The sequence below is a fragment of the Hyperolius riggenbachi genome, chromosome 8 (genome assembly GCF_040937935.1).
Source record: "Hyperolius riggenbachi isolate aHypRig1 chromosome 8, aHypRig1.pri, whole genome shotgun sequence".
In the NCBI taxonomy this organism is placed as follows: domain Eukaryota; kingdom Metazoa; phylum Chordata; class Amphibia; order Anura; family Hyperoliidae; genus Hyperolius; species Hyperolius riggenbachi.
The window spans coordinates 244,376,260-244,396,642 of NC_090653.1; the positions used below are offsets into that span (position 1 = coordinate 244,376,260).

Sequence of the window (20,383 nt, forward strand, 5' to 3'; positions counted from 1 at the left end):
CACGCCACTGAAAAGATTCTCGCCCAGTGTGCAGGGAGACGGGAGTGCGGCCAGGGGAGAGATAGCTGCCCAATGGCAGCTCTGGAAACCCTGCAGCAACGCCCATGGTGGACATTTTGAACAGGCAATCCCTCTCCCACGTTTACCCTTGAAATAGTAGTGACAAATATTGTCGCTAATTTCAGGGGGCTATAGAGCGGCGGTGTGGGGGGCAGAGATCGGCGGTGTGGGGAGTGGACACAGAGGCATTTTATGAGGCAAAGAACATGCCTCTGTTCCATCTGCCCCTCCCCCCCCCCAGAACCGCCCCTGGGGTTCTCTTTAAGCTTGTAGCAGTGGGTATAAGTTATGGGGAATTACAGCCTAAATGCTGTTCGTAGCCTTGCGCTCAAATATCCACGGATCACCTGGATCCGAATCCTATGGAATGTCAGTAAATTATCATACATATACCACAATAGCTTTAAAATATTCTGGCAGTTACTTGGATCTGCCTCATATTACTAAAATATTACCAAAATATTACCAGTCCAGTTAAATATCATGCAAACACTCTCCTGGTATTAAACAATGAGTTAAAAAAAGTCCAAGTGCTCTTTGACTTTTTTAAGCTTCGCTGAAATCAATTTAGGCGAGTATGTCCTTTCAATCATGTATTTTAAAGAGATTTGACCAGCGCTGCACAATATTCTTTATGTCACTCCCACCACCAACACCACGTGGAGAGCGACTCACCGATTTTGTTGGACCACAGATTATAATGGTCTAATGCGCATGCGGAGCATTCAGGCTCCCCTCGCCTATACTGTACTCCGCCCTTGCTGCAGCCACCATCAATCGTTACGTTTTCCAAGCAAACGTCTCCAACATGTACTGATTTTCCTCAAAATAAAAGTATTGAACACTCTCATAGCGCAACACTGTATAAAATTACATATATTTATTCCTTTCTATGCACTTACAGATTCGCAGTAGGTTTGCCGTCTGCAGGTCCGCCCGATCGATTTCGTCACAGCACGTGGCTCAGGATGAGTCACGTGCTGTGACGAAATCGATCGGGCGGACCTGCAGACGGCGTCTTCCGCACTTCCAGATAGACGGTGGGAGGCCAGAGCTGACCCATACGAATTGGATTGAGGATTCCATTCAGCCATACCGGGAGGCTGAGCGGGGGAGAGCCCGTGGGAAAAACTCAATGTGCCAAACCTACTGCGAATCTGTAAGTGCATAGAAAGGAATAAATATATGTAATTTTATACAGTGTTGCGCTATGAGAGTGTTCAATACTTTTATTTTGAGGAAAATCAGTACATGTTGGAGACGTTTGCTTGGAAAACGTAACGATTGATGGTGGCTGCAGCAAGGGCGGAGTACAGTATAGGCGAGGGGAGCCTGAATGCCCCGCATGCGCATTAGACCATTATAATCTGTGGTCCAACAAAATCGGTGAGTCGCTCTCCACGTGGTGTTGGTGGTGGGAGTGACATAAAGAATATTGTGCAGCGCTGGTCAAATCTCTTTAAAATAAGTTATGGGGAACCAGAACAAGCAGGATTTAGGTAGCGAGAATAGAGACCCCAAAGGCCACTTACTGGAAAAGCACCATATAGTACATATTTCCTTCTTATTACAAAGACTTGCAGATTTCACCTCCACATGAGCATGGAGTAACGATAAAGGTGGCCATACATCAGGCGACTTGGGCCTCGATTCATCATTGTCTTTGAGATAACTTTTTCCAGTTAGTTAAATTACCGAATTCGAAGTTTATCGATTTCTAGTTGTATTCATCAAGGTTCTTCCGCATTTGGTGTGAATTCGATAACAATTCGGTAACATGTCGATATTTCCATTTTACAGCGGTAATTTAACACAAGGCCATAAGATTCCCATGGAATTGTGGGTAAAAGGCAGTCCTTTGAACACTACGTAGCAACATTCTGAATAGGGCTTAACACCTGGACCAGGATTCTGGAAGTGGCTTGGGACAATCCCACAATTTCACCACGCCCACTTTCATTTTCATGAATTGCACTTTCTTCCATTTTAACCCATCACTAACGAATGATTACCGAATTCTTACTGAATGCGCGCTAACAGCTGTAGATAAATTTGATGAATCCTGAAATCAACTTAACGAATTCGGTATTTTACCGAACTGTCGTTAACCAATTCGATAAGTCTTGATGAATCGAGGCCTTGGTCACATGTATCGATCAGACATGCTGCAAGAAGTAGGGCCGACATGCTCATTCGGGGTGCATATTATCCCGGCGCCGCTCGGTTCGGCTCGGGGAGAGCCGAATGACGGCTCTCACCGCTGCACTCTGAGGCGGCGTTAAATACTATTCCCCCTTACGAGTTTTCGCAAATCGGAGAGATGTAATTTGGGGTCTGGCAGCCGCCAGAGCCTCGAATTACCGATACGTGCCCCGAGCAGCATAGCATTGCTGCTATGGGGCACCCAGTTTCGGTGCTCGGCTCTCAGACCCGCACGCTGAAATCAGCTGATCCGGCTCAGTCAGGTGCAGAGCAGTAACAGCATGTGATTTTGGGACAAGCAATAAAGCGACTGAACTCCCAAGCAATGCCCCCCCTAGTGTAAAATGTGCCCCATGCAATGTGCAGTATACTTTACCCATCACTGTTCACCGCTGGCTCTGTCCACGTACACACGCCCCACATGGTAACCGGCGTATATATGGACATCACACGTGCCCACGTTATGCCAGCAACCACGTGGGGCGCGTGTATGCGGACGGAGCCAGCGGCAGACACCGACAGGTATAGTATACTACACAGGGCACATTTTACACTATGGGGGGGGGGGGGTTCACAGAGGCAGTGGATGCAGTGTCACAAGGTCAGCTCCTGAGAGATTTCATGCTAAAAGACCAAGCTTTACATTTATAGATTTAATGGTATGTTGGGAATGATGCTTGTTTAAATACTGGTGTAGATACCCTATGAGATCTCATACAATTATGTTATAGTCCGACATATGAAAGCTGCGCCATGTAATAAAAACATTACATGGCCGTATTTGGGCTTACCGCTAGGGGCGCTGTTGCCGGATCTAGTGCAGCACAGTGTCACTCTGTGTGGATCAAAGTGTCAGAAAAGGTTGTGCAATGGGTGAAGCTACAGCACATGTACTAGCCTCGTCGCTGATGCTGGGTTTACTCCTCCCATTACAACACAGTGGGGGAAAAAATGAAGGTTCCCATACGTTCAAATCTGATCAGAGAGAAATCTGTCAGCTGCCCACACACTGCAGGCCAATTCCCGATCAATTTCAGCATGAAAACTTGCGGGAATCAGCCTAGTGATGCTGCCTCCTGCGCTGTCCCCCCAGTGTAAAATGTGTCCCCCAGTGGCCTGTGCAGTGTACTTTACATGTTGGTGTCCGCCGCCGGCTCCATCCTCCTCCTTACATACACGCGGCCCACGTGGTTGCTGGTGTAAAGTGAGCGCTTGTGTAATGTCACATGCCCACGTATATGCCGACAACCACGTGGGGTGCACCCATGTGCACAAAGCCAGACACTGGCAGGAAAAGTATACTGCACGGGGGCATATTTACACTACAGGGGACATCACCGGGGGTTCCATCACCTGTCCCGATACCACACAACGTTGCCGCCACACACACGATCGAGCATGTCGGCCCTACATCTTGCAGCATGCCCGACTGTTACATGTGACCAATGTCACCCTGAAATTGGTTGCATTGTCGATCGGGCATGCTCTTGACGGCACCAATTTTCAAATCGGATGGTCGATCAGCCACCAAGTCACCTGATGTATGGCCACCTTAAAAAAAAAAAAAAAAAAAAAAGGAATTAGCAGGCGTTACCTCCTCATAAGCAATGACGCAATACCTGTAACCAATCATTTAGCGGTTGGAATACACAAATCGCTCATTTATGCCCTTGTAAACTGAGTGTACATTTAGAAGCACTCGTTTATGGCACCCTTATACTTTATTCATTTGACAGAGCCATACAATCCACTTTACAGAAAGCTGTGTCAGCACGAGGTATGAACTGACTAGGAATTGTGCAGGTTTCACCGGGTACCCAGTTAAAGGGAAAATGGCACCTTTGTCATAGAAATTGCCATAAATATCGAGATTATTGATGCATTACATTTCCCACCAAAAAGATTAAAGCGGACCAGAACTCAAAACTCCCTCTCTGTAACATGTTACAGCTGATACGAATCCTGCAATAAATCTGCAGTGTGTCTACTTTTTGCTTTCATGGAAGCAGACATAGGGTTAAAGTCCTGTGTTTACCAATTAGCTGCTCTGCCTAGGCAGCTGGCTGACAGCTGAGAGATCAAATTACAGTTTTGATTAGTCACAGAAGAGAGGGAATTAAACAGGCTAAAGTCTCTAAATTCAGATAGAAACCTTAGATAATATCAGTAGAAGGAAGCGTCTGGATGATCCAGAGGCTTCTCCGATCCTCCTCCATCTCACCGCTGCTCGCTGGGGCCCTCCTCTTCTTCACTGTCCCGATCCCGTCCATGTATGAGTGCAACCACACTGTCCAGGTATGCCCCGCGCAGTAGCACATAGCCACTCATGCAGTTTTCCTCCTCCATGCACAAGCGGGCCATAATTCCGCCGCCTGTGCAGTATGGTGACCCAGAGGAGAGAGCAGCCACCAGAACATATATCAGCAAGGTTTGTTGAATACATTCAGAGGGACCCCACACTGGAACGGTGAGGTAGAGGGGGATAGGTGGACGCCTCTAAATAGTCTAAACTACCCTAAGGCTTCCCTCTATTATAAGTATGTTTCCCCCTTTTTCGCCACAGGTATACTTTGAATGCTAATTGTTTGGCTGGGATTTGGATTTATTTATTTTTTGTATTAACAAGAAGCAATAAAGACACCACAAATTGGCTGGGAGGCAACAACTTTTATTACTAAATGAACAAAATAATACAAAGAACCAGTAATAGAAACGGGTAACTTAATAAGAAACAGTTTCAAACAATGGGAGATCTTCCCAAGGTTGAATGTAAATAAGCAGGAAGTCAAGAAATGTAGAAATGCGCTTCACTGGCTGTTTGCCTGGTCAGGATGACACTGCTGGCGGAAATAGTGTCGTAGCTTTTTTTTTTTTTAGTGTGAACTGATAGGGGAATGCTGGATCACTTACCAGTGACTGTGGCTATGCCATGTCCTTGCAAAACCAGCAGCCCACCCTTTCCAGAAACATAAGCTCCACCTCCCATGAGAGACCTCTGCTCAACCAATGGCATTCCCAGCAAATGACGGCCTTCAAATAAAATGGAGCAAGGAGACCGTTACATAATAATAACGTGACTGATGTCATGTGGCGTTACCTGTTTTAAGCTTACTTATGATCCTGAGAGGACATAAACTAGGGTCGTCACTGGGTGATGGTAGATCATAGACTGTGGTCCTATCATTTCTAAGGGGAAAGTATTTCATGAAGTGGAAAGGGGGGGGCCTACAAGACCCTTTACCATTCCACTGAGATTGGTGATCGGGGATATGTGGTGTACATCCACTCACAGGCAGCCCCATCCGATATGGAATCAGGTTCCTGACAACTGATCTGCTAATCACAGATAACAACATGTTTTGTTCTTCAGTGTGTTAAATTAATAAAATGCTCAGAGGCATATTAACACCACAACAATTTTATATGGAAAAAACACACCCATTGAAAAAAAAACAACAACTTTTTTTTTGTTTTGTTTTGAATAAAGCAGAGGAAGGGTTAGAACATTTATTAGGTTTGTACAGCCATCTGTGCCCCCACTAGTGAGATATTCCTGCACTTCCTTTCCCTAGTAATGCAGTAATCCAAGTGGAAACTTACCCAGCATGCAGATCTTCAAATGACACAGGAAGTGGGCACTGAGCTAGTTTTTAAAAAGCCAATGCTAAAGATCAGTTTTGGAAGCTGATTCATTTGCACAGTTGCAGCCAACTGATTGGCAGCTAGTGTTTCCTGGGTCAGTGGAGGCTTGCCTGTTGGAAGAATTTTCCACTTATCCCTAATCAGGACAGTAAAGTGTTGACCGTAACGACTGTGGTTGGATTGCTACGGCAACACTGCAGACAGTATTAGCGCTACAGACCCATCATGTGCCTATAGTCAAAGTGTCCTGTTCTAGAGGTAAATGGGCAGGTTAAGTCAAGTCAACAATGCATTTGGTTGTCAGCATTGTGTATTGTTCCAGATCACCAAATATTGTGGGTGGGGCAGGGGAAGGAATTAGCTGTACGTTAAGGTCCGTACACACGCCGGCGGATCGCTCAGAAACAGCCGTATCAGTCTGCAGACAGACTGTACACACGCCGGACTGTCGCTGGAACGCCCACCCAGCGGGAGGCGACGACAGACCCGTCGTTGCCTGCAGTCCGGCATGTGTACGGACCTTTAAATTCTTAGCCAAGACGGCACTGATGGCCAAGTTCCGTCCAGCTTGTGAACGCTGCTAATGCCTGCTACGCCATACATTTCCCATCAGATCGTCAAGTCGAATCGATAATTTCCAACAAGGTTGTGGAGTCGGAACAAAAATTACCAACTCCGACTTCAGGTACGCAAAATTGCTCCGACTCCACAGCCCTGAGGTCTGATCTGATTTCCGATCAATTTTTCAATCACTTCTTTACAAAATCAACGGTAATCAGAACGGACCTGTCGGAATTTATCTATTCGACCTGTCGATCGGACGGGAAATTGCATGGTGTGTACCAGGCATTAGACCTGAGTTATATAAGCAAGGTTAATCAGCCAATCAGTTCACCTAAGGACAGTTTGCAAGTTGCGTTGCGCTATAATTCCACCTGTAAACACGCTGCTCACACAATTTTATGGGCATGTTCACCTTTCTACATCGTAATGGATTTCTGGATAACGTGTGCAAATATGTGCACATTGCATAGACACTCGACAAACGTGCGCAGCATGCACTGCAGCACACACGCATTATAGCGTGCATACTGTGAGTGCAGACTTTGGGCCAGTGCACGCCAAAAATCTCTTGCAGATCCGCAAAACGGATTTTCAGAGCGATTCTAGGCATGTTTAGAGAGATTTTCTAAACATGCCTAGCGTTTTTTGGAGCATTTTTGTGTAGCAGATTGTAGATTTTGTTACAGTAAAGCTGTAACTGAAGAGCTTCTGTAACAAGCACTTGGAAAACCGCACTTGGAAAACCGCTCTGATCTAGCATTTTTCAGTGCAGTTTTCCACTTTTCTATACTTTGCATTAAGGCAGAAACGCCTCCGAAATCTCAAAAATGGTGCAGGACCAGAGTTTGCGTTTGGTGGAAAAACGAGCCGCTCTGGTGTGCACCAGCCCATTGAAATACATTACCCAAGCGGTTCTTAAACCATTAGTGTTTTTAAAAACGCTCAGAACCGCTCTTGGTGTGTACCAGCCCTAAGAGTACATCTTCTGCAAGGAGAATTGTTAAGAATGCACATGATTCACTTATACTTCACTAACTGGCTGGTCAAAATCATGTGACCAGGCCTCCATTTCACTTCCTGTGTAGCCTCATACAGAGAAGTACAGATCAGTCATCTGACAAATAGGTCATGTGATTCTCCAGAAATTCACCTTGTAGTAGAAGTGTTCCTAGGAGGTTGGTTTTATTTGCAATACACACATTTTGGCACTTGTCAACAAGTTCAGTCTCATGACTGAATCACCCCTGAACATATGGAGGCTACCATATTTATAATCTGCATTATTTAAAAGGAAACAAATATGTCAACCTTCATATCCCTCTTAGTTTAGGGGTGCTTTAAATTGTACCCAAGCTCGGGTACATATTCACACTTACCTAAGAAGAGGGAAGCGCCTGGATCCTAATTAGGCTTCCCTCGCTGTCCTCTGGTCCCCGAGCGTGGATTCTCCAAAGATTGCCGACAAGGGCTTGTCAGTAATCTGATCGGGGTCATGTTGTTCAAGCACAAGCGTGGCCTTACTGTGCCTGCCCTAGTACAGAAGTGCCTGCGCAGCAAGCCGTGCCGCTCGTGTCAGAAGAAGAGTGCAGCCCCGATCAGCTAGAGGTTCGGCGAGCAGTAACAGGGGACTAGAGGATGCCGCAGGAAGCCTCATTTGGATCCAGAGGCTTTCCTCTCCATAGGTAAACATGTGTTTGTGAACATGAGCTTCGGCTCAGGTTCTCTTTAGGCCAGTTGCACACTTGACACGCAATGTGAGCACCGCACAAATTGGCCTTCATTTTACCCTGCGCCACTGTGCGGCGACCGTCATATAGATAGGCCCGCCACCCAGCTAGTGACGTACCCATTACTGGGCAGGAGGTACGTCACTGGGACTTAAATCGATGCGCACCACGTCGCACTCCTTTCCTACACACTTGCTACATTGCCCATTGACTTGTATTGCTGCATAATCCATGCGGAAGGCACGCATCATGCGGTAACGCCCTGCAGCCTTTACGTTGCCACTGCAGCGATTTGGATACTTCCATCGCACTGCATCACATCGCATGAACTGTGTAAGTCTCCTTAGACTTGCATGGCTCTTGCGGCTTGGAAGAGTTACGCAGGGCGACGCAGCACGCAAGTATGCACAGTGCTTTAATCTCGCTCATGCAGTACAGGACTACAGGAGGAGTATCTTTATAGTAGGGGCACAGAGAGTCATAAAACCTTACCTAATCAACTGGAACACCAGCAGGAATACCCCGAATAAAAACAACAAAGAAAACCACAACAGAAGTCCTCCCCTCTCGCTGCTGAAGAAAAGAAATTGAACTAGGGTTCCTCTGTAATTTGACTCAACACTTGTGAGCCAACATAAGACATGTAACTGAAACAGTCGGGTGAGCAGTGGAAAGTCATGGATTCCTAGCATTGGATCTTCTCCAAACTTCAATGGCTTTACCGATCCCTTCCTGAATGCCTTCACACCAGATATCATTCCCGGTGTCATTAAGATGAACGCCATCCTCCTCAAACAAGTCAGCAGAATCATCCTCCAGGTCTCGATGACGTACCACTACCCAGCCCCTACTTTTCACAAATTTTGATACGTCTCTGTTTATTTTAATGCGAGCGCGGTCAATTCCTTTCACTGACCGCACATCACGCCAGCTGTGTCTCTTCACAATCTCCGACCAAACGATTACTACACCTGGAAAAAGAGAGCGGAGCCTCACCATGTCAAACTTGATATTGGCCATCAGGGCCTTCATATGAACGGCGCCCAAGTCGCCACCACCAGCGTGTAGCACCAGCACGTCAGGCCTGCGTTCCTGGCATGAATAACGGACAGCTGTAGGTTGTACGCTATCCCAGATTAGGTCATTGATCCCCAGCCAGCGGATCACTGCCTCAGAGCGAGGGAAACCTAACTGGCGGCCATGTGGCTGGTCCGAAACTTGTTCTGCTGCGGACGTGACAAATAAATTGCCAAGGATCCACACCAAGCATGGAACATCTGAAAAACAAATACCAAGGCATGAGTTTAAAATGGACAACGAACCAACAACCAGAGCTCTGCACAAACAGTACACGGTCGCTGGCTGAAATGATTGTTCATGAAAGTTTTAGCACCTCCAAGCTCCATGTTCTATTGTATGTAAAGGGGTGGGGGAGAAAGGCAAGGAGGTTACAGCTGCTGTGTCCGATTTGCTGGTTGCCTGTGCTTTAAGGGACTCAGAAGGCAGGGAAAGTTTGCTTAGACATCAGGCTAAAATGTTTAACCCTGGAATGTCTAGGGTCTCTAGATTCCTACATCGGACCTAAAAAGTGTAAATTCCATTGTGAAAAATTGTCAGGCACTTCCAATGGATTTTATCCATTGCAGCAACAGGATTTTTGTATTAAAGTAACAGTCGGGCATAAAATTTAAAAATCAATTCTTTATTTTTATCTAGTAAACAATTACCGTATTTTTCGGACTATACGCTCCCGGACTATAAGACGCACCTAGGTTTAGAGGGCAAAAACCAGGAAAAAAAAATATCCTAAACCTAGTGCATCTATAGTGCAGGGGTGTCTTATAGACCTTCCTCCCCCCAATTATGTCCTCCTTGTACCTTTCAAGTACCTCCTGTGCCCTCCTTTGTTCCCTATCCCTGTGTCCAGTGTCCCCATCTCCTCCATATCAGTGTCCTCTGTCCCATATGATCCCATACATTATTGCTGTCTATTCTCTCCCCCTGTCATCCATCCTGCTGTGTATTCTGTCCCTGTGTCCTTTCTTCCGCTGTGTATCCGGGCTCTGTATCCTGTGTCCATGTCTGTTGTGTATTGCCCACTGTTTGTCTCCTGCCCTTTTTGTGTCCGTGTGCTTCATCTCACTGTGTATCCTGTGTCCGTGGTGTATTGCCCGCTGTCTGTCCCCTGCTCTCTTCCCCCCTTCCTATGTCCCCGGATTCAGACCCCTTTTCCATACTTAGCTGCAGCATTCTACCTGGTGTCTGCCCCTCTGTGTACTCGATCCAGCTATGTATCCTATATACACGTGTCTGCTGTGTTTTGTCCGCCGTCTATGTCCTGCCTTCTTTGTGTCCTTGTCCTTTGTTCCTTGTCACGCTATGTATCCAGTGTCCGAGGTGCCCGCTGACCCGTGCCCTATGTCCCCAAGTGCAGACCCGTTTGTCCATACTTAGCTGCAGCACACCGCTCCGATGAAGAGGAAACAGCCATCTTCTCGGTCTTGAGGGTGTCCGTGGTGCCCGCTGTCCCGTGCCCTATGTCCCCGAGTGCAGACCCGTTTGTCCATATTTAGCTGTAGCACATCGCTCCGGTGAAGAGGAAACAGCCATCTTCTCGGTCTTGAGGGCGGGAGCAGAGCGACATCACTGGGGCCAATCACTGCAATCCCTGCAACTGAGCGAGTGCAGTGATTGGCCCCAACGATGTAGCCCTGCTCCCGCCCGCGAGACCAGCGCGTCCTATTAGGAAGGGAGCAGGAGCAGTGAGCTGCCGTGATTGGCGGTTTGGGGCAGCGCCTCTCTGCTTGATTGGTAGATGGCTGCTTCCTCTTCATTGGAGCTGCAGCTAAGTATGGACAAGCGGGTCTGCACTCGGGGACATAGGGCATGGGTCAGCGGTCACCATGGACACTGGACGCATAGCGTGACAAAGGACACGGACACAAAGAAGGCAGGACACAGACAACGGGCGAAACACAGCAGACACGGACACAGGATACACAGCGGGACAGACACCAGGTAGAATACCCATGGGAACAGAGGACACATAGGTGCCGGTCCAAATTTTAGTATTCGGACTATAAGACGCACTGACTTTTCCCCCCAACTTTTGGGGGAGAAAAAGTGCGTCTTATAGTCCGAAAGGATGCTAACCAAGCAATCCAAAAGTTAAAATCACTATTACTTTTCTTGTTGATAAATGATCATTCCCCAGTTTACCTGACTTATTTCCTACACACACAAAATTTGGAACGCACAAAAGAAGTTGCAGGGCATGCTGGGTTGTCCTTTTTTGCTTCTCTACTTTCCCCTCAGACTTAACTAATGCAGCCTGATTGGCTGAAGCCTCTTTCCCTCCCTGCTTTCCCCTCCTTTCCTCTCTGATTGGCCAATATTTCTCATGCTGAGACAATGCAGTTTCTATAGTGGACGGCGGGCAATGCATACACAATCAGGCAGAGGAGAGTAAGGGAGGAAATTACATCAGGATTGGCTTCAAAATAGCCACAGATAAAATGGGAAATGCTAAAGGTCCGTGCACACGCCGGACTGGAGGCAACGACGGGTCCGTCGTCACCTCCCGCTGGGTGGTCGTTCCAGCGACAGTCCGGCGTGTGTACAGTCTGTCGGCGGACTGATACGGCTGTTTCTGAGCAATCCGCCCAGCGGATCACTCAGAAGCAGCCGTATCAGTCCGCCGGCAGACTGTACACACGCCGGACTGTCGCTGGAACGCTGACCCAGTGGCAGGTGACGACGGACCCGTCGTTGCCTCCAGTCCGGCGTGTGTACGGACCTTTAGAAGGATTTTCTCTTTTTTTACTGTAGAAAAATCAGCCACAGATAAAATGGGAAATGCTAAGAAGGATTTTCTCTTTTTACTGTAGAAAAATCACTAAAATCAAAACCTGGACAGTGCAATACATGTTATGTAAGTAGAGCAAGTATTTATCTAATTATATATGTGTTGTTTTTTTCTAAGATAGTATGGCTGACAGCTCCTCTTTAAAGAGACTCTGTAACGTCAAAAAGATCCTCTGGGGGGTACTCACCTCGGGTGGGGGAAGCCTCCGGATCCTAATGAGGCTTCCCACGCCGTCCTCTGTCCCACGGGAGTCTCGCTGCAGCCCTCCGAACAGCCGGCGACAGACCCGACTGTCAGTTCAATATTTACCTTTGCAGGCTCCAGCGGGGGCGCTGTGGCTGCTCTCGGCTCCGAACTACACGGAAATACCCGATCTCAGTCAGGTCCGCTCTACTGCGCAGGCGCCGGAAACTTGCGCCTGCGCACTAGAGCAGACCCGACGGCGATCGGGTATTTCCGTGTAGTTCGGAGCCGACAGCCGTCAGAGCGCCTGCGCAGGAGCCAGGAAGGTAAATATTGACGTCATTATTCTCGGAGGGCTGCAGCGAGACCCCTGAGGGACGGAGGATGGCGTGGGAAGCCTCATTAGGATCCGGAGGCTTCCCCCACCCGAGGGGAGTACCCCCCAGGGGATCTTTTGATGTTACAGATCCTCTTTAAGCAGGAGGGAAGCACTACAGCAGCTCTGGTATGCGACATTGTGTGTCTGTCTACGGATTTTGTGGGTCTATGCCAAAGGCACTTAACCACCTTAGCGGTATGGACGAGCTCAGCTCGTCCATTACCGCCAGAGGGTGCCGCTCAGGCCCTGCTGGGCCGATTTTGATGAAATAAAGAGCAGCACACGCAGCCGGCACTTTTTGCCAGCCGCGTGTGCTGCCCGATCGCCGCCGCTCTGTGGCGATCCGCCGCGAGCAGCGGCGAAAGAGGGTCCCCCCAGCCGCCTGAGCCCTGCGCAGCTGGAACAATTAGTTCCGGCCAGCGCTAAGGGCTGGATCGGAGGCGGCTGACGTCAGGACGTCGGCTGACGTCCATGACGTCACTCCGCTCGTCGCCATGGCGACAGCAGAAGCCAAACACGGAAGGCTGCTCATTGCGGCCTTCCGTGTTACTTTTGGCCGCCGGAGGCGATCAGAAGAACGCCTCCGGAGCGCCATCTAGTGGGCTTTTTGCAGCCAACTTTCAGTTGGCTGCAAGAAATAGTTTTTTTTTTATTTAAAAAACCCTCATGCAGCCGCCCTGGCGATCTTAATAGAACGCCAAGGTGGTTAATCAGTCTAAGGAAGTGAGCATGGACCCACGAAACACGATAGTGCATATTAAAATTTTATTATATAAATTTGTCGTTATTGAGGTAAGCCACCTAATTTTTTTCCCCTTTTGGTTTTTAAAGGACTTCCAAGGCGAAGATATAAATCTATTTTTACTGACCTGTGGTCCCTAGAAGTCGTTTGGGTCCCTTAAAACAGCTCCGTTCCTCCCCGGTGTCCTGCTGGTCGCCTGTAAAAATTGGCAGCCCATTGACTAGTCGGCGCTTCTGCGCGCCATCATTGGATGCATACTGTGCCCAGTGACGAGGGCGTATATGTGCACACGCATCCAAACATGTGCGTAAGCGATGAGTCATCGATCTTCACAAGCGACCAACGGGACACCGGGGAAGACAGGAGCTGCGGCGAGGGACCCAAATGACTTCTAGGGGCTGGGAGAAGCCCCAGGTAAGTAAAAATAGATTTCTTCGCATCGGGAGACCTCTGACGCAGTTTCATCGCACTTTTGGGCCCCCTCTTTCCTGCACTTGTGTTACCACCCTTTGGAGGGGTGTACCTCGGCTCCTTGCGTTTCTGCCCCTTTCAAAACCTTGGTTATTTTATACTAAGAGCGCAAATGTATCCAGTTCCATCTGAGCACCCGAGTAGAGTCAGGTTTATGCATCTCCACTTGTTCATCAGTGGCTGGTTGCCCCTCATGCAACATACCCTTGTATCTACCCTCATTATTTACTCTCTGCCCCCTTCATGTTGACATACTGCACCATCCGGGCTCCAGTTGTCTGTGTTTTGTACAGCAGGAGACATTGGCAGCGCTTCCAAACAGAGCTAACGTCCTCCTTTGCTGTACCTGTTTTGAATGCAAGTTGTGTATTTTAGTCCACATAGTGCTGCTCTGCACATCTATTGCAGGAAGTCAATTCGGGTGCAGCCTCTGTTTGGAAGCGCTGCCAATGTCTCCTGCTGTACAAAACTTATGTAAGTATACTTATGGCTAGCTGCATCCATGTGCATCAATTTGCATTCAAATGATAGATTAGGACTAGTACATGATTTGCATCGGTTGTGCATTCAAGGCATTTATTTAGCCCTGTGGGGCTCTGCATGCCTGTTGGTCTACAGTTCAGTTGCAGCCTATAAGCGCTGTCATTAGTTTGATGTCTCTGTCTTTTACTTCCTTTAGTGCCCATTCACACTATAAATCCCAAAACGTTAGCACTTAGCACCACCGTTTTGTGCAGGTGATTTTACCGCGATTAGCGCAATAAAATCACTGCTCACACTTCCGAGATTCAGAACGATTGCGGTCAGTGCTTTATAAGCACTGTACCGCGATTGCTCCAGAATTGCGACAAAATGCTGCATGTTGCGAGTTTTGCGATTGGTGCTAATCACAAAACGCCCGCGACTGGCGCCAATCGCGGCAGTGAGATCGCTGCCATAGGGTAAAATAGCACTAGCGCTTTGGCTATTAGCAGGAATCGCCCACTAATCGCCGTAGTATGAACAGGCCCTTAAGGCTCAAACCCACTAGAGCGATTTTGAGAGCATTTAAAGAACCATATTCTATTAAAGCTGTTTGCAGATAGATTTGCTGTGTAAACTATCTAATCTTTAGATAAGATATATAGACAAGTTACTTGTTATAGTTATTTTTTCCATCTCGGATCCGCTATCTGAAGCGAGAGGGATAGGAAGGCTGCCATATTTATTTGCTTTTAAGCAATACCCAGCCTTGGGAAAAGCACAACTGGCACCAAATGTGGCAGAGCTACAGGCCCAATAGCCCCTCTCTAACGGAGGGTGAAAAGCGCAACAGGAGGTCAGAAGCATTCAGCGGTATATACAATTGTTAAAAACAACAAATTTAAGAGGTAAGCCACCTCTTATTTTTTGTGTTAAGGTGGCCATACACTGGCCTGATTTGCGGCCGTTTCGACAGCAGATTAGATCCTGGGATCGAATCTGCTGCCAATCGTTTGCGCTAAACGCACCCGCCGATCCGATTTCCTCCCGAAATCGGATCAGTCTGTCGATTGCGCCGTGCGGGAAATTACCCTCGATCGCCCGCGGGTAGGGAGCGCGTCGCTAGCGGCGGCCGATCCAATATACATTACCTGACGCTGGCTCCCGGGCATCTTCTCCGCGCTGCACCCGCTCCATCCCGGCGCTTCCTGTGTCACTGCAGTTACCAGGAGGTTGAAATAGAGGGCACTCTATTTGAACTTCCTGGTCACGGAGTGACACAGGAAGCGCCGGTATGGAGCGGGTGCAGCGCGGAGAAGATGCCCGGGAGCCAGCGTCAGGTAATGTATGCGGGGGGGGGGGGGGGGGACAGGCGGCAGCTCCACAGATTGTGATCGGTTTCAGGCTGAAATCGATTCACAATCTGTTTGCAGTAAAGGCAGCCATACGATCCCTCTCTGATCAGATTCGATCAGATAGGGATCTGTCAGCTGGTCGATCTAATGGCAAATCGACCAGTGTATGGCTACCTTTATATTTAACTGCATTTTATATACCTCTGGACGCCTCTTACCCAGTTATAATATTATATTATCTTCTGCGCATGCGCTGTGCACCGAGCGGCTCTGGGGATCACACTCCCAGCCCCAAGAGTGCTATGCGCAGTTCAGTAAAAATGGAACTGGGCAAGTGCAGGGCACTCCCGGCGCCGGAAGCGCGATGACGAGAGGCCCATGCATGCGCAGGAAAACTTGACTTGGCGGCAGATACAGAGGGTATAACGGAGGCCTGGCTCACGGCGGAACTGCATCATGGGACCTAACAGACTATTAGGGGCGGAAGAAGCCCCGGGTGAGTAAGGAGAAACATTCTTTAGCAAACATAAATAAATGTAACTAGATGCCTAAAAGGGCCCATATAAAGGTCGATTTCAGCCATTGATAGGAAATCGATTCTATGGATTTCAATCGATTTGATCCATCTAACTGGGTGGAAAACCTAGGTCGAACTGCTGCTGGCAGCAAATCGATGGCCCGTAGAGTTGCATTGGATCTAATGCTGGGGATACACGGTACGTTTCTGTACCGTGTATCGACCAGCTGATAATATTCAGCTGGCCCGATCAAGCTGCTCGACTCCTGCCCACTCAATCCCCGCCCGCGGGCAATGGCAGGGAATCGAGCGGTGATAAGGAAGCGCCGGCGGGGACGAGCGGCAAGCGATACGCGCATGGGTGAGCGGGGACGCGGCTGGGGTCGATCCGGCGGCTAATCGGCCGCCGGATCGACCTGTATATTCCCAGCATAATGGTCAATTAATGCATTTAGATCGATATCATTCTGAAATCTATTGGAAATCTGTTCCTAGTGTGTGGCACACATCAGATTCCTGTCAGATGCGACTTGACAGGCATCTGACAGAAATCTGATGGTCGAATCTGCTGCAAATCTATAAGTGTATGGCCACCTGAACACTTTTTTATTTAGTTCTTGGATCTGTCCTTAAAGGAGTCATCAGGCGAAATGTAACAAAAGAAGCGCTACTTACCCGGGGCTTTCTCCAGCCCCAAGCATGTCCCTCGCCGCAGCTCTCCCCGCAGCTGTTCGCCGCAGCTCCCTCCCGGAGCCCGGCGATGACGGCAGGCCGACCTCCTGATCGGCCTGTACTGCGCCTGCGTGAGCGTAGTACAGCCCGGCGGACGTCCGATGACGTCAGCGCGCCCGCGTGGGACGCAGAAGAGCCCGACCTGGCAGCCGGCCTGGCCAGGTCGGCCACGGAAGACGACCGGGAGCCTCTGGAGCGGCGGCGAGGGCACCTCCTGCCTGCCACGGGCTGGAGGAAGCCCCAGGTAAGTGGATATGGATTTTTATTTTTTTTCAAGGTGTCCCTGAACCTTCCTTTTAAGAATCAGGAGTGAATTCTTCCTTCAATTGGATCAGAAACAACCCAATAGCAGTTGTTTTATGAAGTGTTAATTGATCGGATGTAGCGGTACATACTGATCAATCCATTATGTGGATGTGCAAATGACTGATCAGTGTAATATGAGAGTGCGACAGGAACTGAAGATCGGATGATAGAGCCGTAGATTTGTCTGACATTCCTGTCCAATCAGTAGGAAAAAAAATAGATTGCCTGAAAAACTGCCCAGGAATTTGTATTGTTATTAGGCCCGATTTTCAACTAGGTTACCATTTATGAAGTAGAGCCTTCATGATCAAACAACAATACTGAAAATAAAGTTGTACATGGAAAATACACAAGTTATAAATAACATAAGGCACTAGTGTTGCGGTGAAGGTGACCCACCAAGAAACCTCATGGGGAAGTTCCGGTAACATGATTGGTTGCAGTTTTAACAGTTATCCAATGACAGCACCCTCAGGAGTACATTTGGAATCGGCGCCGGTAGACTTGGGCGCAGAATACAGCCGGTATAAGGCTGATCCTGCTTCTGCACAAGTCTGGGCCGTGTTAATTACTATCCCCCCCCCCCCCCTCCAGGCCGCTATGGATGGTAGGGAGTGAAATAATTTGGCTTCCAGCTATTGCTGGAGGCCGAATTATTGTGATTTTTAAGCATCCTCGGCTCTGTCTTCTGACAGCGCCGACGTTACTCACTGAGCGCCGCTATAGACTGATTCCTATTATAGTCTATGGCGGCGCTGGCTGCGCCCAAATCTAGCAGCGCCTAAAAGCACTGCTCCGCCCTCTAGAACTTCAAGGTTTTAGATAAGTTATAGACGTAACCACGCCCACACTATTCAGCCAATAACAACTTTTCCAAGTTGTAGAGATTGCTGTGATTGGAGAACTGTTCCCTATGAGGTTTTCCGTTGGGTCACCTAAACCATACTAGCTCTTTATACATTACCGTAACGATATACTTTTGCATGGCCTGCTTTCTCGCTGTGAATAATTACCTGGAGCCTGAGCAGGAAGGCGAACGTGCAGGGATGAAGAATTTAAGCTGTGACGATGAAGTTGAGGTGGCGGTAAAAAGTCTCGATTTAAGCTGTGACGATGAAGTTGAGGTGGCGGTAAAAAGTCTTGGCGTACTGGCTCTCGGTACCTTGCTTGTGCCTCAATCAACGCGTTTCTGTTGATGGCAACGTGTGGAATAGCTTCACTGCCCCTACCGTGGCGCTCTGTTGATCGATTCACACCTTCCCTACTCGGAATTGGTCTGGCGTCAACTTTAGGCCTACTTTGCAGCCTCCCTCCGCTGTCATTGAAGAGCTGTCGCTGGACACAGGAGGAAGTGCTGTCCGCAGCTGCGATACATGGGCTACTATCTGGTATGAACCACGCCGGCCTCTGGAAGGAAGCAGGCCTCACCGCCTCGCTAAAGGGATTCGCTGCAGAAGACATGCGACTGTATACTGGCTGTTCAGCATTGGAACTTTCCGGATTCCTCCCAGGATGCAACACGTGTGAGGCTTCTCCTGGAGGGTCCACGCGTTGAGGGCTCCTAGTTCTACGCCGCACCCTAGGAACTGGCGATGGACTTCGGTTCTCAGCAGGCCTAGGCCTCCTAGTGCGTAGCTGGTGGTCACTGACTGTTGAATCAGGTTGTCTTTCTCTCTCTGCAGCAACCATTGCAGCATGTACCCCTCTCAGCCAGGCTTCACCTCTTACTAATGCTGCAGCACGAAGCTGAGCAATCAGGCCTTGCAGGTCAGCAGACATGGCTGGATTGCAGCAAAACAGAAAACAGGAACTGCTGTGCCCTCCTGTGTGTCTGGATCTCCTTCCTGTCCTCTAGCTAGGCCTCTCTGCAGGCCCCTCCCTTCCTGCTGCACGCTGACTTCTCTCAGAGCAGCTAAGCCAAGCCTCGCATAGCAAATGTGAACTCGTGTGCTACGTTCCTGCAGGTCCTCTTCCGGTAAAGCAGCGTTATATATACTGAGCTGCCAACCAGCTGTGCCTCAGTAATATACAGTATAGGGAAAGGGATCGCGCACAGCTCAGCTAGGCTTTCTGCAATGAGACGAGAATCACACCAGCAGAGTTTATATGCCCGCCCCCTGTAATTTATATTACTTATAATTATGGGAATGAGGGCTGCACCAGATCTTTGAATGGAGCTAATCAGATTCAGAAGCAAATGATTCATTAAAACGTAGCTTGCCTTTTATCAATAAATCACGCTGTTAATTTATCATTAGATTCCCGAATTCCAGCTGTCATTTATTCCAGTGAGGGCTGGAACCCACTAGATCATTTTTTTTTTCAGGGATTGCTTTCAATCGCTAACAATTTCCCTAAACGCTCTGCCAATGTAAATGGATGGGATAGATTCCACAGTAGCGATTGCGATTAAGCAATCGCAGGACATGCATCATTTTGGGAGCATTTGCACTCCTATGTAAAGTATTGAAGCGCTGCCAAATCACTCATCAAAATGGTGGTTGGTGTGTAATTTTTGGATTATTGCAAACTGTAAAAAAATATATAATTAAAAACGACCAATCAGAATTAAAATCGCTATCACAATCGCTGGCAAAAAGCTTGCACTTTTTAAAATCGCCGTAAAACACTCATGAAATCGCTTACAAAACACTAATTAAAAACGCTAGCGATTTGCGACTTGTAGTGGGTTCCAGGCTTAATCGGAGATTTAAAAAAGACGGGAAAGTTGAGTTTTGGGCCAAGTTCACACTGGTTGTTTTGGCATACAGAAACGCTACTGAGCAGAAAAGCGTTTGGCGTCGGTTTCCATTGATTTGTCATCACGTAGGGAACCATAAACGCCGCCAGCGCTAGAAGCTGCGTGCAGCAGCTCAGACAGTTTGAACGCGGTGCTTGCGTAATCAACGGTAAACATGATGAACGCTTCCACTCATCTCAATGCAGGATGCGCCGGTTGCAGTAAACGAGGAATAGCGTTTCCTATAGCAGCAGAAACGGATCGGGAAACCACCACTGCATGTTACCTATGCGTTAGGCCGCATACAATTCAATGAAAACTATGCTTCACTATAACCCTTAACACTCCCATTTGTGGTAATACTACTTCCCATTATACTGCAACGCTCCCCCCACACTATGAACATCGCATAGGTAGTGCAGTAAGCCGCATTACA

At 48.3% G+C, this 20,383-nt stretch overlaps 1 protein-coding gene across 1 annotated transcript; it reads right to left on the reverse strand.

The window, feature by feature from the left end:
* Positions 1-4,914: 4,914 nt before the first annotated feature.
* Positions 4,915-19,251, reverse strand: LOC137527700 (uncharacterized). The gene is made up of 2 exons (XM_068248482.1): positions 18,221-19,251; positions 4,915-9,472 (listed from the first exon to the last, which is right to left on the reverse strand). Exons 1-2 carry the CDS (start codon positions 18,984-18,986, stop codon positions 8,871-8,873), a joined length of 1,368 nt encoding a protein of 455 aa, XP_068104583.1. The 5' UTR covers positions 18,987-19,251; the 3' UTR covers positions 4,915-8,870.
* Between the last annotated feature and the right edge of the window lie 1,132 nt (positions 19,252-20,383).